The sequence below is a fragment of the Microtus oregoni genome, unplaced genomic scaffold (genome assembly GCF_018167655.1).
Source record: "Microtus oregoni isolate MIOR12 unplaced genomic scaffold, Mior012 000021F_ref0000039, whole genome shotgun sequence".
Taxonomy (NCBI): Eukaryota; Metazoa; Chordata; class Mammalia; order Rodentia; family Cricetidae; genus Microtus; species Microtus oregoni.
Window position 1 is genome coordinate 39,342,033 of NW_024543080.1, and position 18,039 is coordinate 39,360,071.

Genomic DNA, 18,039 nt, shown 5'->3' on the forward strand with positions numbered 1-18,039 from the left:
TATGAGGCTATCAGGGTTTTGTTGTGATGTACAGGGTTAAGTGTACTCTCTATTTTGGTATTCTCTTGATCTCCAGAGATTCAATGTAATCTCATCATTAATGGACACTTTGGGGGGAAGAGAGTATATTTCCATAGGGTTGGGTAGTTTTATTGACCCTAGTTGCACCTAATACAGAGGAAACTCTCTTTGTTGAATGATGTATAATTAATTCTAGAATGCTCTAGGAAAACTAGAAAAGCCTTATTTCATATTTAAAGAAAACAAGACTCCAACACATTGATAGGTTGATGTTATTGGTTCTATCATTTAGAACCATTCTGATACTCTCTGTATCAGAAATGTACCATGGAGTCATGTGTGCATTAAAATGTCCTGGCAGCCATATTTTAAAAGGAAAAAGAGTTGGGTGTGGTGACATACCACTATAATCCCAGAATTCAGAGGCAGGAGGAGGGCCACAAGTTTCAGACCAGCAAGTACGAGGCATCAGAGATGGCTCGGCAGTTAAAAGCGATTGTCGCTTTTCCAAAGGACATGGTTTTGTTCCCAGCACCCATGTTCAGCTTCAGGGGATCCAAAATCCCCTGAATAAGTCAGTGAATTAATCTTAATTAATATACTGTACTTAACCCAGAATACCCATGCTATGATTTCCATATGTGCACAGCATAACATCCATAATAAGACTTCCATATCCCTGTTTTCAAACATATTCAAAATCGAGGATGCATGCTGTTTACGTTCACATCAGGAACATCTTGGTTTCCTAAGTGGACGTTTTCATCTCTTTGTGCTCTCTTCAGACTCTCCTTCTAAAAATTAATTCTAATACTGTAAGGGATGTTTATTACTTATTTGCCTTGGACACCAACAAGTGCTCTCCAGAACTCCAACCTCAACATAAGCAGGCAGGTCCTGGAATCCCTTAGTTCCTATGTAATTAACCCCGGGGCCAAATGAAGAGGCGTGGCTATGCCTCACAGCAGCTCTAAAGAAGCTGCACTCCCAGACCCCTGCCTTAGCCAGCACCAGGGGAGGACAGCTTATTCTGCTAATATAGCACACCATTGACTCGCTGAAGCTAACGAGCAAATAATAGTCTGACAATCTACTCTCCCAGACAAGAGGCTCAAAGGAGCCCTGGAGAAAACAGGTGGGCAAGGGAGCTCAGGAATCGTAACAATGTTTAAGCTTGAGAGGCAGAGTTAAGTCGGTCATGTGCTGTGTAACAAACAACCCCAAGCCTGGTGCTGGAAAATAGGTCACCGTTTCATTGGCTTGTTCTAGCTAGTGATTTGGGATGAACGTGGTTGGCAGGAAGGGATGAATAGCCAGCCTAGGTTACAATTGCAAATAGATGAGACACGTTGACTGTTCTTGCCTGTTTCTTTGGAGCATTTACTTTGGATTGGGTCTTATAAGCAATATATAGATGAGACGACTCAACGCGTATAGCGCAATTCAAATACTGCCATAATTTATAGGCAGCTCAGACTTGGCTGTGATAGGTTAGAAGTACTCCTAGGATTAATCTCCCCTGAGGAGCAGTTGGTCCTAGTGTCCTTTTGAAGAATCACAGCAGGTCAAGTGTGTCCAGGACCTAGAAACTGACATTAGCAGGCAAATGACACCTAGGTTCAGACCCAAACTTGGCACCACCATACTGTGAGACTTGGCCCCCAGTTGCTTCAGCTGGCCTGGAGATGCTATGCTGGCAGTGTAAAAGTCTGCCTTATGCATTTTGGCTGGCAAAGGGCACTAAAAACAAAACTAAAACCAAGGCATTCTGAGAAATACAAGTGACCAGGGAACCTGCCGTCTCCCTTCTCCCTCCTCTAGTTACAAAGGCTGACAGGGAAGCCACACACAAGTGAAGTGGTCTCTCCCATTTCCTCTCCTCTCAGCTCCTCCTCATGTGGAGCATTGGTAGAAAGCATAGCCTGCACAGGCTACAGTCAGGTCCATTCCCGAAATGATGAAAAGCTCACCCAAGCTTCAAAACGTCAGCTGTGTGATTTCAAGGACTCCCCTTGAGTTAACACTCTTTGCGTCCAAAGAGTGGTTCATAACCACAAAATGCTGTGATTTATTCAGTGTAGCTCACTAGCTAATCCCCGTGACCTGCAAAAGAGACAAGCAAAGATGGGACTAAATCCTCTTCGTGTCCATAAGAGGCACTGGGGATTCAAACTGTTTCCTTTGGCGCATGGTGAGATTTGAGTAAGGGATGATGCCCAATGCTTTTAGCATCCCGTGATTGGAAGCAACACACTTTTTGGGGGGGGGGGTGATTCTTTTATTTCTCCCTTCCCTCAACCAGTAAAAAAAATACAATTAACAAAAGTACAGGGATCCCATTTTTTTTTAAAAAAAAAAAGCAATCAACAGAGTGCAAAGCCACCTCCTGCGGTGTAACTTACATATTTACAGAGGAAAGGGGGTGGCGTGGCCTCAGAGGCGTGACTAAAGGCAGTATTACAAAATATACAAAGGTGCTCTTTCTGTTCTTCACAGTACATAAAAGAACCCGGCCTCATTCCCAAATGAGACACTATAAAATAAATCGTTATTTACTATATAACTTATGAAGTATTCTGTACAGATGCATGGCTATAAATATGCCATAAATGGCTATTTGGGAATGTCTACAGAAGGGCTCAAATTTGGCATCTCAGCCTGCTCAGGCGGTGAGGAGTGTGCTGAGAGAGAATGTGGAGGACAGTCCTGTGGTACAGCCACACCGACTCTCTGAGTCAAGCTGAGCAGGGGTGATGGCTGAAAAGCCGTGGTAGAAATAACGGGGGGGGGGGGGGGCTCTAAAAGGCACAGCAAATGTTATCTGGTGTGAACAGGAGCCTGCCCTTCACTTGGAGTCACCCTCAGACTCCGAGCTCCATCATGATTGAAGGCGTCTAGCCATTCCCAATCTCCTGAGAATTCCCTCGGTGCTCTGTAGGCATGGAGGGAGGCAGGACAAAGCTCACCTACAGAGGACATGAATGCGTGAGTGGGAGGGAGTGTGGTTGGATGAAACAGACCACTAAAAGCTGGCCCACAAAGTCGTCTTGCAAGAAAAGAAATGGGACAAACAGACCCTTCACAGGCAGATGATCCCAGATGGCAGCAAGAGGGAGGGCTTGGGTCCCATCAGGAATATTGCTATCTGACCAAGAGTGTCATTCATTAGTCGGCAGCCACAATGCCTCACAGTTTGCTTCTGGGTAAGTCCAGTGAAGAACCGCAGGCGTGCAAACCAAAGGGTGAACCCCACATGTTATGGACCCCTAGCCAGGTCTGACCCCCATCCTAGAAAGCTCAAGATGAGAGTACTGTGGGCAACTGCTTGGCCTGGATAGCCCTGAAGAATGGGTTGTCCTGGGAAGTAAACTAGAAAGGCTCAATGTGAGCTCCAAACAATTGCTTCATTTTGTCTGAACTGGCTGGTCTGAGGCAGGAATGCCTAGGGGGAGCTACCGGGGAGAGGGAGTAGACTTTGATAAAGAGAAAAAATGTGGATGAAGCTTTATACCAAGAAAGGTCAGCTTTGTACAGCTATTTACATATACTCTTACATAGGCCCTTTCCAGAACCTTCCCTAATGCCTCCTTTAACGCTTGCCCTTTGGGCGAGGACAGTCTTATTCTACTAGCATATTCTAGGCTAGGCATGGATGTCTGTCATCTGTGGGCCCATGTTCACAGTCTCAATCTCTGTGACTGTCTTCCAAGAGGGGAGATGCCCTTGGGGAGCAGGGGACAAGACAAGTCCAAATCACCTATAGGCTGAAACTCTGGTAAGAGAGCTAGAGTTGATGTCAACTTTGCTCCTCCTCAGGAATCCTGGTGAGGTGGCAAGACATCCAGGAGTAGCGGATCTCATGGGGTTTAGGCTGGCCGCCCCTGACTCCTAGGTCCCTCTAGAACACTGTAGTATTGGACATGGTCTTCATGCCCACGGCCTCCACTTGGCCCTTGCCCTCATCTTGGAACTCTTTGCTCATAGCTTCATTCTCAAAGGCCCCAGAGGCCTTGACTGGGACATCCTGCTCCTCTTCCTCCTCCTCCAGGTTCCTGCAGCACTTGCTGCAGCGGCAGCACTTGCAGCCACACACCATGCAGCACACACGACAGCAGACGCGGCAGCAGCAGCAGCAACGTCTCTGGAAGCAGGTGGTGGCCAGGGAGATGACGTTGTCCCAGGGTTTCAGGGAATGCATGCACAAGGGCAGGAAATTCCAGTCCCGGAGCTTCAGAGGCAGGATGCGAGGGCAGCGGGACTGCAGCATCCGGATGCACACGATCAGAAGCACCAGCAGGATGATGGGCACGCCCACGCCCACCAGCACTGGCCAGCCAGCCAGAGACAGGCCGAACACCGTCAGCGGGGTCAGGAAGAAGAAGAAGATGAGGTAGAAGACCGCGAACCAGCGATACTTGGCAGAGATGTTGCCCAGGCCTTTAGCCAGACGGATGGGCAGTCGGGTGAATGGGATTGGGTACCACAGCAAGATTCCGGAGATGTTGAAGAAAAAATGGCACAGGGCAATCTGAAATTGAGGGTGTTGGAGAGGTGAGAGGGTGGAGGGAAACAGAAGTCGCCCAATGTCTTTCTAGTGCATGGATAGCTGGGCCCGTGCAGAGTTTTATATACATTCTGTGAAAACACTTCGCTTAACTATCTGGAGATAACGGAAGGACGGGAAGGAAGTGACTCATCTGAATAGCTGAGCTTTCAGGTCAGAAGGTGCCACCTAGCATGGCCTTGCCTGCTGCTTCACCATGCCTTGGGCTTAGTGTCTCAGCAGAGTAGCTGTTTTAAACGCCTGCCTCTTCCGAACCCACAGATTTGACTGCCCTCACACTTGGCTCCCTGTGGTGGCTTCTCCTAGTATCTTTGTTCTGCCTTTTGGATGTAACATAGAAGGCGTGGCTCTCATGAGAAAACAGTCTGCATCTGGGTATATGTGTGCCATTGAATCCCAGGACACAGGAGGTGACAGGAGTTCTCATGGCCACTTTTTATAAAGGTGGGGCCAACGTGGACTCCATGAGATCTACTCCAAACCAAAATAAAACAAAACCACTGCTTTGCAAAACCACAGATGAATTGTATGTAGCCCACCCAGGGACCAGGAGCAGGTGCTGACCTGGAGAGAACTCCTCAAGGTGCTTCCTGGGCTGGCTAGGGCTGCCAGGATGGCGGTGGTGGTGGTGCCAATGTTGGAGCCCAGCGTGAGTGGATATGCCCTCTCAATGGTGATCACTCCAATACCTAGTGCAGAAGGACGGAACACAGGGCATGAGCCTGGGTAACGGAGGGAGGAGCAATGGTGACCGGAAGGAGGACCCAGGGCAACAACTCACCAATGAGTGGTGTCATGGCAGAAGTGAACACGGAACTGCTTTGGACAATGAAGGTCATGCCTGCCCCCACAAGGATGGCTAAGTAGCCAGTCAACCAGGCAAAGGGAAAGGGGAAATCTGGAAGACAGGGAATGAAGAAATGTCACAGGTCCTGGGGATGGCCACAATGGCATGGGTGGAAGGCCTGGCTGGCACTTCCTCAGGACCTAGGAGCAGAGGCTAGGGCAAAGGGTTGAACTCCACACATGATCTGAGAGTGCCAGGTTCCTTCCCTAATCTAGGTCATCCTGCAAATTCACATAGATGCCAAGGCTATGGCTGAGTGTCAGACAAACACAGAATGACAGAAGTGGAGTTAGAAGCATACCACCCCCTTCCCTAGCCTGGTCTGGCATCATTTCGCACTCAGGGATAAGCTATGAATTCTGTATGCATAGAATTGGGCCCCTGGTTCTGGCAAATGCGTAAGAGCAGGGCTCTCTTGTGACAGCCCTGGATGCAGCTGTTCATAGCCACACTGAGATCTGAAGGGTGACATGGTAGTCTGGAGCATCTGGAAGTCCTACCCAGGAAAAGGTCAAACCCGCTGCTTCTTTCTCAGGTCCTGGCCCACCCTGCAAGGGGAGCCTGTACCTGTTCCCCCTCCCTGACCTACAACAGGACATTCCAGAGAATTTCCGGTGAAAATAGCAGCTTAATCGTTGTAGCTCAGTGGATCTAAGAATGAGTTCCACATAGAGAAAATTGCAAGATGAAAAGGCCAGAACGGGGTTGAAGTGTTGAACCTACCAGTATTAAGGGTCTTCTTGATGACAACAGCCACCTGTCCCTTGAGCACAGAGCCCAAGAGCTTGACTATAATAATCAGACAGCCACAGAGGACCAGCAGGGAGGCAGCAAGCAGGATGATGCCCACAGCAAGATCTGGGAGACTGAAATTCACAAAGATGTGCTGGCCTGGAGAAACACAAAAAGTCTTGTCAGGAGGGCAGGGGCTACCCTATCTGGAAAGACTGAAACCTGTTCTTTCTTTATCATGGAACAATCTTGAGTGGCAACTAGACACGTTGGAGCTCAAGCTAACGATGTCCTTCTTTGAAGTTTGCCTTGAGACAATGCTGCTTGCTGTTTTTACAGAAATGTTTTTAAAGTGTGTCTGTGTGTGTGTGTGTATACACACACGCATGCATGTGCTTGTGCCCATATCAGGTACCTATAGAAGCCAGAAGTCAAAATTCCCTAGGAGGATAGTTCCAGGTGGTTGTAAGCCACCTGATACAGGAACTGCAGTTCTTTGCATGAGTGGGATGTGAGTTTAACGGTTGAGCTTTATCTCCAGCCCCTGGTTTTTGTTGTTTGGGACAGGATCTGGTGGTATAGTCCTGGCTGGTTTCCAAAATAAAGACTAGCTTGATCTTCCTCCTACCTCTACCTCCTCTGATAACAAGCAGGTACCACCAGACCTAAACTTGAATCGTGTTAAAAGCTGCACTTCCTGGGAACGGAAGGTGAAGTGAGGTCCTTAAGTCATCACTTGGGATGGGCAGGAGCAGGTGTCCAGCCCGATTCTTCTACCACTGGTCTCCAAGTGATTTTTACTACAAAGCATTTGGAGACGTTCTTGGTGACACATCCCGGGAACCACAGTTCTACAGACAGGTAGCAACTTGAGCATTTAGGGGTGAAACAAGTTTCCCTATTCTGTGGAAAGAATCGCACTGCTTCAAGATACCCAGTGCTCAGCATTCATGGTGGTGGGATAGAGAAGAACTGGGGTTCCGGCTAATTTAAATGGAAGAAAGTATTCCTGAAAGAGGGAAGCATCAGGCAGGCTCAGGGCCTTGTTCAGATGGGACTCTGAGTGAATAGTCCCCACACTGTCAAAGCAGCCACCAATCATCCTGACTTCCTGACAAAGGGATACTAAAGAGCACAGCAGAATCCCCTCACAAGCCTTTCGGGTGGTGTAGAGTCGCCAGAAGGCCTAGGCTAGTCTTCCTCCTCTCTCCTGTAATCACTGGGCTCTCCGAGAGAAGCTTTGCTGGTCAGGTTCCTAGGCTACCCCCGACGTGGCCAGTCAGCCACCTTCCACTCACATTTAGCAATGTTCTCCTTATGGGTGATGTTCAGGATGGTCCAGGTCTGTACGCCATCAGTCCAGCAGTGTGAAGGGGAGGTGCAGTTATCAGGTGAGGGAATGGTGACGTTCATCTGAGTCTAAATGATAAACATGGGAAGTGTCCATGGAAGGAAACAACAGTAGGAATAGAGTGGGGCTATGCAAGGGCTCTAGTATAGGGGTGCCTCTACCCCTTGAAGAGTACTTGGAACCACTGGGATAAAATTCAGCTTCATTATTTTATCACCAGCCTTTTATCACGTGTGCGTGCGTACACACACACACACACACACACACACACACACACACACACACGCTCCACCCAAGAATTAAGGGAGAGCCACACCCAGACTGCACAGCAGGTTGGGCAAGTTTCTCTATGTGAGAGCCACAGTATGCATTCCTCCTCAGGAAGAATACCTGGAAAGTCGAGATGCCCCTGCTGCCTGCTTTTGTGCTGTGGGACAGAGACTTCACAGTCTCCAGAACAAAAGCAAAAAGAGGCAGCAGAAACCCATCAGCCTTCTGTGAGAGAAGGCATTGTCCCAGGCCAAGGAGTGTGTCCCTAACAGTGAAGCAAAGGCAGCTGTCTCCCTGAAAGGAGGAGGTCAGATTCGACTCCCCGAGAGCCTCATTTCTTTCCCCCACTGGCTTCTGACTGCTGCTTTTGAACCCCTAGGGTGGCACACCCACTCACCCATCACCCACCACTTGCCCAGCAACATTGCTGGCACTTACCACGTTGGTTACAGTCTTGCACCAGATCTTGATCAGGCTCTTGTTCTGGGCTTCCGGGTCACTCATGGCAATTTGTTGGATGACCTTTTTATCTAGCTGAGGGGATCAACAGGGAAGAAGGGTCAGCATACCCTTGACAGTGATGCCTGGCAGATGTGGTGGATGTCGGATGACCTTGGGTATACTGGGGGCTGTGACTGTGAGCCAATGTTCTCACATTGTATGCAAAGACCTCTAGTCCCACCACCCAATCCTAACCTCCCGCAGAGAATATCATTATCCCCTAAAGATTGGCAGATACTCAAAGGGAGACTGTACAGCAAGGGCATTGATAGTCAGGAGGTTGTGGATACCTGCTGCCAAAGTTCAAGTCCCAGCTGGCCCTTTATCGGTATCTAGGACAGACACCAAGGACCAGAGGGCATGACTGGCCTCAGGTGGGAAGAGTAGGAACTATCAATAAGTTGTGCTGACAATAATGAGAAGAACGTGGCCCTAAATGCTGATGCAGAAGTGCCCATCACCTCTAGCCTCACCCGATCAGTCCCTAACCCAACAGAGGGCAAACCAGACTGATGTCAAGGAAATAAAGCTGACACTCACGAAACTACCTAAGCTTGTGTTCCCGGTCCCTGGCCTCTTGCGATGAGGGCTGTACTAATATAACCATACCTGGATGATGAGCTTTGTGAAGGGGTCCGTGATGACTTTCAGAAGGTCTGGGGCATCTTCTCCGTTCTTGAACTTGAAGGTGTCCACCACAAGGTTGGTCAAGATCTCTAGGTAGTGGGTGGCGGCCTCCAGAGGCAAGAGCACCAACACAGAGAGCCAATTGAAGAAGTCGTGGACAGTGGCCCCCGCAAATGCCCTAAGGGATAGAAGCCAACCACCAATATTATATTCTGAGTGAGGGGATGCGAGACAATTGGGCATTGTATTTGTTGTCATCCACCCGAGTACACATAGGTGGTTGGTTTAGCAGGACACTGTCAACCAGTATAGTATGTGAGGGCTAGAATCCTAATGACCATTGGTTAGCAGAACTGCATCAGGCCACCCCAAGCCCTCCTTTACCAAATGTTTAAGGCTGGAGAATGGCTCAACACTGGCTGTTCTTCCAGGTCTTGGGTTCAATGTCAAGAACCCATAACTCCTGTATCAGCAGGCATGTATATCGTGCATACATATATATATAGGTAAACACACTAATTATAAATTATTATGAATGCTATCTCTGCATGCTTGTATGTATGCCACATCCATGCCTGTTAGATTCCCTGTACTGGAGTTATATGTAGTTGAGAGGCACCATAGTGACTAGAATCAAACCGAGTTCCTCTGCAAGAACAGTTGTTTTTAATCACTGAGCCACCTCTTCCACTGTGCCTAGACCTCTTTAAACTGCTTTAAAGGCGACCTGACCCTTGAAAAGTGGAGAGCAGTGGAGCAGACAATCAGAATCTTACAACCTGTGTGTGTGCCACAGTGCATGTGTACCACAATGGAGGCCATCAGGAGCCTGGAAACTTCAACTCCAGGCAGTTGTGGGCCACCACATGCGGTGGGAACTAAAGCCCGGCCATCTGAAGAACACTAAGTGCTTGAGCCATCTTACCAGTCCCTGAATTCTAAACCTTCAAATTCTCAAAATTCTGAGACACACAACTTTCAAATTAAGAAACTATCTTAAAAACAAAGCCAGGCAAAATCCAAACACTGACATAGGCTTTTTCCTCACTGAAAATGGAAAATGTTGCTTCTAGAAAGATCTCCATGTCAAAAAATCGTCCCACTAGACATGCTCAGTATATGACACTCTTGTTATTTGCACTTGGTATATGACACTCTCCTTCAAGAGAGAAGCACTTGATAAGCAAATGAGAAAAACTTCATTTCACTGGTCAAAGAAGCGCATTGCAAGCCCCAATGTTTGCTCTATGGAATTAGCTACTCTCATTCATCCTGGAGAAGACAATTTAAGAGACTCTCATATACTGCTGATGAAAGAGAAAATGATTCAAACATTTCCTGGTGCTCAATAAAATGTACAAGAGACTTATAAACACTTGATATAGTGTGTATATAACCTCTGAGACAGATGTCAGACAATCAATTTCACAACCAATATTGGTTATGGAAAACACAATCATAGTATGGGAAAGTAAGCTAAGTCAGTTATATATAAATATATACATATGTATATATACATGCATACACACTCATATATATGCATATATATATATATATATATATATGTACCACAATAGGTCTTAGGCCTCTAATTCCATAGGCTATGAGGCAGCAATCAATGTAAGTAATACAAGATGAGCCCCAAATGTCCAGAATTGAAACCTCACTGGAATCCTGGCTGTGTCAGTCAATGGCAGCACTTTGTTGCCTTTGGCATCAAGATGAATATGATGGGGAACAGAGAAGGCTGTCTGGCTTGATGAGGAGATCAAATTAGAGAGTGCCTGCCTTAATGTGTATTATCAAGTCCATCAAGACATGTCATCAGGAACCAAATGAGGTGGCGCAGGTAGATGGACCACTGTGATAGCCGATTCCCCGGCAGACACGACAAACATGAGCTGTCTCCCAATAGCCTACTGCAATGTCAGCTGTTTGGCCACACCACGATGGCATCACAGACAGGCTGGGAATTGCCTCTGTATTTTAATAAGCTCTGGTAAGAGTCTATGGCTGGTTGGAAATGCTGGGAAACGCGCTTAATACGCACGTTAACGTTTTAAGAGGGTTTCCCTTTGCCTGGTTCCAGCTGCCCTATTTTTGTATCTTCCACGTCATATTTGCCTGTGCCAGCTTACAGGTAAAGAGGTAGTTAGTTGAGACAGCCAAAAATGGAAGTTTTAGGGAGTTATAATTATCTATGACTAAGTGAGACAGTAAAGCCCGCCCCAACTGGCCCTGTTTAATGCTACCACCCAGCAGCGCATGTCTAGCTAGTGCTTACCTTTCATGTACCCTGATGCAGTGCCAGGTGCTGGATATTATTGTTCTGGCTCTACAGATCAAGAAGTAGATTTTCATCACCTAGGATTCCCAGCCCTCGCTGGACTCTTGAGGCTCAGAGTAAACTTCCAAGCACACCTTCATGACTAGATAAAGGCGTTGATGCCAACAACAGACCTGGTGGGCAGAAAGCCTGCCCTAAGACGCCTACCTTCTGAACTCATTCCGGTCTCCCGCCTGCATAAGTGCCACGATAGTATTGGTGATGGAGGTTCCGATGTTGGCTCCCATGATGATGGGGATAGCAGCCCGCACGGTCAGCACTGAAGAGCAGGAAAGAACCGTGAGACAGCCTGAGTCATGTTCCACCCAACCCCCAATGTGGGATGAATGTACCCACTGCAGCTAGAATGAATCTGCATGGGCCCTATTCTTGAATGTAATTTTAGGGCACTAGCTGTCCCCCTGAAGGCCCCATGGACCTCGCTTTGAAATGCCCTGTTCCCTAAGACAGAGCTCGAGCCAGTTCACAGGATTCCAGGAATCGGTGATTAAGGGAGTGAGTGAGTCTAGGGGTTGACAAGAACACTGTATGTATGGTGTGTGGCCCAAAGGTTCATGAGACATTGTGTTGTGAACCTTAGGTTACCCTCCTACTCTCAACGTAGAAAAATCCTAATTCATTTTGGCTAAAAGACTGGTGTAAGAACAACAACAAAAAAAAAGACGGGAAGGTAATTGTGACCTGGCCTAGATAGACTTAGAGCGGGTCCAACTCACACGACGAAGCTACCATGCTGACGATGATGGACGAAGACGTGCTGGAGCTCTGCACCATGACGGTCACCAGCACCCCGATCACGAGCCCGGCCACGGGGTTAGACATGATGGAGTTGTTGCTGAAGAACTGTCCAGCCATCTTCCCTGGAGGAAAAGTGATGGTCGTGTGAGGATGGATGGTGGGGGCTTCAGCACCCAGTCCTAATGTCCACACAGGGCCTGTTGTCTGCAGAGTGGGAACCCACTCCACAGTGGGAGCCGCACTGGGCTGTGGGTCGTGTTTCCTGTTCTTTCCCCTTGCGTGGTCCTGAGAGGGAAGCTCTGTAACCATGAGCCTCCCGTTCCATGTCTTTGACCTGGTTCAACCATGGTTCTTATCCCTGTACAGCTTCCCACCTTGCACACCCCTAGTCAGCCTTTTTCCAGGCTTCTCTGATCAAGAACTGGGCTTAGCATAAATCCTAATCTCTAGACCTCCAGCTGAGCCTGGCTCACTGAATTCTAGGTTTCTTTGGGAGTGTCTATGTGACCCTCAGTCCTTCCCCAGCCCATTTTAAAGCGGATGACTCAAGAGGGACTGGATGTAAATTAGCCCGATAATCATGCACACAAGCCATTCCCTTTATGAATGTTCCTGAGGATCAGGTAAATTTACCACATCCAAAGGCCAATTTAAACCTCTTAAGCCCCTAACAACTAACTGACCTACCATTCACCCTCCATCTCTCAGGTCAAAAGGATCAGCTCAGCTGGGCATGGTGACCCACGCCTTTAATCCCAGAACTTGTGAGTTCCAAGCCAGCCAGAAATAGTGAGACCCTGGCCTAAAACCGGCTTAGAAAGGGTGTGGTGGAGCACACCTTTACTCCTAGTAGAGGCGGTATGGTTTAAATAGGGAGTTCCAGAATGGCCAGAGCTACCGAAAAACTCCATCTCAAAAATAAACAAATAAATAAATTAGGAAAACAGAATTTAAAATATATATATATATATATATATATATATATATTTCTGTTTTTAGTTCAAGGCAGCAAAAGAGGCAGAACTTGACTCCAGAAGCTTGTCACCCCGGTCTGAGCTCTGGAATCCTCACTGTGTTCATTACAGGTTGGGTTAAGTCTGGTTAGTTAGTGACCTCTGAACCTTGGTCCCCTCTTACAAATGGGAGGGACTTTAGGAAGGACTCTCCAGACAGGGCCACTCAGGGTGCTATCTCTCTGTTGTCACCCATGAAGGGTCCAAAGTTAGCTGAGCACACATAGCCATTACACTTCTGGTGTTCTGACACACTGGCCACCAGTCCTGGGCTCAGCCCAGGGAAGGTATCCACTGTGTGTGCGTGGGGGAACTCTCCTCAGCAAGAGCAGGCTTTGATCTTGCCTACTTCCTGTGGCCCAGACTCTAGACAGCAGGGAGCCCCAGATAAAAGGAGTCAAGCAATTTCCTGAGAGGATTTGGGTACAATAGAAGGGACTGATAGCTGAAATCAGCTCCAGCCCTGGCTCCTGACTTAAGCCACCTGAGCCACTAAGTTCCAGTCCTCTTCTCCGTGATGGGGAAGTGTGAGCTGCTCCATCACGTTTGCCCTCACCCACTCCCAACCATGTTGAGGCATGAGGGCCTGTGAGCTGCGCCCACCTGACATGAAATTCAGGAGTAGAGAATAACCCACCTCCAGCCCAAGGCCTCCATGGTCCTTACCTCCAACCAGCTGGAAGGCACTGCTAAGTACATCCAAGGAGCAGACGAACAAGTAGAGGAAGCCCAGGAGAAGAATGAATTTCCCAATCCCCTGGAAAACGCAGAGAATCTTCCCTTTGGTGTCTCTCTCTGGGGGGATATTGGGGAGAGAAGGCACAGTTAGAGTCTTCCCACCTGGAACAGAAATGTTTGGCAAGGGAGCTGACGGCTCCACCTTCTACCACCACTGGCTTCTGTACCAAGGCCTGGAAGCAGGGTGGCCTGGTTTCCTGCCAGTTCTCTATGGGATGCATTTCATTGCACCTTCCTGGGTATTTCTAGAATCAGAGGAGGGGGAGCTTGCTGTGCGCTGGGCTGGGAGAAGCAGCGGACCAGAATGGATGTTTAAGTGAACCACAATGTCACGGGGGGGGGGGGGGGGGGGGGGGAGTAGTTAAGAGCATGTGTCACATGCTGCAGGGTCACAGGCAGTGGTTCCACAGAACACTGCCAACAGCAGATAAGCCCTGGAATCAAAGCTGCCAAGTTGGTTGATTTCCCCAGCCTCAGACACCCTGCACTAAGCTACAATAGTGTCCTCTTACCTCTCCGACTGGGTTCCCTTGCCCTCTGACCACCCAAGTCTATCCTAGATGGCTGGGCCCCTTGCTGATCGTAATCCCACACCTGGAGCAGAAGCAAACTCTTGCTCCTCCCAGCTTTGCTGGCTGTATTCTCGGCAGCTCGTATAAAGCCCACAACCCATCAGCATACGCTGAATCTGTTATGGCCTCCGTCCCTGGTTCTTTGAAGGAACAAAGGGCTCCCTAATTATCATTCTTTGGAAACCTGTACATGTGACACAAAGGTAAACACTGCGGGCTAGCTGGGTACTTTTTGCTGGTCCTTGCTGGATGCTGGGCATCCTCTTACCTGACCATTTGATCCCAGTGTCCCGGAGTTCAGGTAGGTCCCAGGGGTCATTCCCCTCAGTGGGCTCCTCTATTAGGACCACGGTGGAATAGGAGGGTAGCAGCTCACTCTTGGTTACAGGAGTCCCACTTTCATCTGCTCAAACAAGTAGTAAAGGCCGTGAGGAACGAGAGCTGAGTCTCAGTGGGTCCTCGCATGGGGCCTGTCCCCACCTCGGTAAGGAGCACTTACTTTGGGTGGGCTCCTTGCCCTTGACTTCTATGTTAGACTGTGGACCTGGGGCCCCGTCAATGAATTTATTGGGGTTGGGCTGGGCATTTTCCAACTCGGGCCAAGGAGCCATGATCTGCAAAAGAAAATAGAGAGCTTGAGGATGCATCCCCTCGTGTGAGAGTTGCCTGAGAGAAAGCCACGCTGTACAAATCTGCTGAGGAATGGGGGACAGGAAAGTGCGTACACCAATGGACTCCATCTGCTAGTTGCACCGAGGCAAGTTCAACGGCAAATAAGCACCAAGCCTCAGCCAGTGGTCTTGACAGCCACCTATGCTAAGTGTGCGAGAGACATACATACTCCTTGACAGCCTGCTTTCCCTACCATCTGGGTCTTCTGCAAAAGCGTGACAGTGCCACTCACGAGTGGAAGTGCCTCAGGACCCTTCTGTGTGCCTCCAAGTATTCAGTACCATTCAGTACCAATTTCCACTGTAGAATGGGGACAATGCTTCATCCTTCTGGAGCTATGAGATGGGGGCCAATAAGTCACAACTATCTCTGGGTCGCCCTGCCATGATCAGTGGCCCTTTATCAGAGCCGCATTGTTTCCAGCCCCTGCGGAGACTTCCTCATAACCCATTTTCTCCACAATGCCCCTCTCAGTTACAGTGCCAGCTCACCTGGCTGGCCACCGTTTGCCGCCTATGCTGACACCACAAAGCAAAACAATCCAAAGAACAGAAGATTCGCAGAAAAGGAAGTACAAACAGCTAAGAGTCCAGCCTCATCAGCAATTCAAGATGTGCGAAGTAAAGTGGTGTGGGCGGAGGGTAATCTACTGTGCTGCGGTAGCTAGGTTCGCTGCCTCACACCGTAATCCCAGCACTCAGAAGCCTGTGGCAAGGCGGATCGCCATGAGTTCGAGGCCAGCCTGGGTCAGCTAGTGGAGCTCTAGGGAAGCCTGGACTAGAGAATGAGCGTATCTCCAGATGAAGATGATGAAGATGTACCATCCTGGAGAGGATGCTGTGGGCACAGGCAGGAGGCTCAGAAATGGGTGGCATCATGGCTCAGGTACCTTCAATCCCGCATCTTTGCCCTACTCCTTTATTTCCCTAAGGCAAATTAGAAGGGGAGGAACGTGAGCGCTCAGAAACACCTGTCTTATCCTGATCAGTTCTCCTGAGAGGGTTCCCAGAACCAGGGTCCAACTGACCTCTACTTCCTGGCGACTGAAGGACAGGCACTACCAAGAAAGGGGCATCCTTAGGGCCCGAAGCTCTGCCTGGCCTGCAGTAAGGCCCGATACATGTTCACTGAAGTGACGGCAACACAAACCAGAAGGTATCTCCTGCTCAGTCGTTTACAGATTTGTAAAATAAAAAAAAAAAAGCCAGGAACTTGTGTTCTAATGAAGGCAGATCAAGGTGTAACAGATAGCAGATTATTGACGGCAGTAAGGAAAACCAAACACAGGCAAGTGCTCTTTATTATAAATAGGAGGAAACTTGTCCCGATTCAGGCAACGTTGTAGCTGAAATCCAGAATCATTCCATGGGGTTCAGTGTCATGTGGGACGTCCGCATCTATCCCACTTCCACACACTGGGCTGGGGAGTTAGCTCTTTGGTACAACCAAGACACGAAAAACAGCAACAAACACAGTAAATTTCTAATAGGTTTGTCATACCCCACTGCTCCATTGTGTGACCTCACGGTCATTACCCAGGAGTAAAGCTCTCAGATGGGAAAGTCAATCACAACCATGATCCCATTCTAGAGGATCTGTACAACACTCCCTGAATTAATGCCAAGTAGGGAACACACAAGGACCCTAGTATCCATGAGCCAACGGTGGGAAAGTTGAGCATTGCAGACCAACTTGGGACAAGTAGTGAGAAGATAGCTCATCCCTTGTCCCCGCCAAATCATGGACTCCTGGTCTCAGCGTGTCTCCCGACACACCTGGGTGAAGAGGTGAGCTAAGGATTCGTCTGAGTCCGCTCGGGAGTGAAGCGGCTCAGACTGCAGGTCCAGCACAAGGTCAGTGAGTGTGTTGCTTCACCTCACGTGGGAGGAGTGGATGGCACCTGGGCACACAAGGCAGGGGGGGAAGAGCCTGACTCAGGGCTCCAACCCGAGCTTCCTGCCCTAGGAGCTTGTAAGGGAGGAGTCTTTGACCTGTTCCCTGGGGCTATCAACCTCTCTGCTGCTGCCAATGGACATCTCCACTTCAAGTTCACCCCAATCTAAGCTAACTCTTTGTCCTTCGGTCAAAACACACGTTCCCTTCAGCAGAACTTTTCTATTTGACTCTTGCTGTCATTGTCCCAGACGTTCAAAGCCATCTCCGAGTGTTCCTAAACCTCCCCCCCCCCCCCCCCCCCCCCCCCCCCCCGGCAGCCAGGGCCTCTGCAACCGAATGGAAGTCACTGCTTCCCTCGTGTGGCGCCCACATCTCATGGATGAACCTTCCTAACACAGTTGGGCTACACAGTTTCCCCCACATTCTACTGCCCACGGCTGCCTTCAGCTGGTCCCTTTTCTCTGGGGGCACTTCCCCCCAAAGTGCAGTCCCACCACTCTGAAGTCCCACTTCTATCCTCACACAGACAGGGCTCCAGCACCGAACCCAGATCCTCCCTCCTCTGTGCGCTGGCCTTGTCCTTCTCAGTCCTGGCACGTGCTGACTGTGTGACTCATCTGGCGCTCCATCACACATCACTGTGACATCTCTTAATCTCTAATAACTAGGAACTTTTAATGGGCATCAAAGAGCTGCCCGGTGCCAAGCTGGTGCCTGATAGACACTCTTATTTGGGCTCTGTGCACGGAAAGGAAGGCACAACTACCGCAGAAGCAGCCTGGCAGCCGAGAGCCAGCACTTCTGCCAGGCTGGGGCCTCAGCCACCGTAAGCAGCAGCAGCGGCGACATGACTTGTCTTCCTGCAGCACGGTTTTACCCATGGAATTGGGAATAGGTGGTAGGCTACAACTGGCGTATGATTTGCATTTCAGATAAGGTGTTGTCGTGGACTTAGTGTTTATGAACCTACACACGGACAACTGGGGCGAGCAGGTCTCTGGCGGGGGAGGGTGTCCTGTGTACCGAGGGATATTTAGCGTCAGCCCTGTCTCTATTAAATGCCAAGATCCTCACTCCGATTTTTACGTCTTGAAACACTGTCAAATATCCGAAGGGACTGAAGACTCCCAGAGGAAACTTGGATTTTTAG

The 18,039-nt window shown here is 49.0% G+C and overlaps 1 protein-coding gene across 1 annotated transcript; it reads right to left on the reverse strand.

The window, feature by feature from the left end:
• Window positions 1-3,919: 3,919 nt before the first annotated feature.
• Slc34a2 (solute carrier family 34 member 2) lies at window positions 3,920-14,932 on the reverse strand. Its single transcript, XM_041671564.1, has 12 exons — window positions 14,821-14,932; window positions 14,590-14,727; window positions 13,678-13,806; window positions 11,977-12,120; window positions 11,408-11,519; window positions 8,896-9,091; window positions 8,224-8,319; window positions 7,463-7,583; window positions 6,156-6,323; window positions 5,367-5,483; window positions 5,150-5,274; window positions 3,920-4,549 (listed from the first exon to the last, which is right to left on the reverse strand). Exons 1-12 carry the CDS (start codon window positions 14,930-14,932, stop codon window positions 3,920-3,922), a joined length of 2,088 nt encoding a protein of 695 aa, XP_041527498.1.
• Window positions 14,933-18,039: the final 3,107 nt, after the last annotated feature.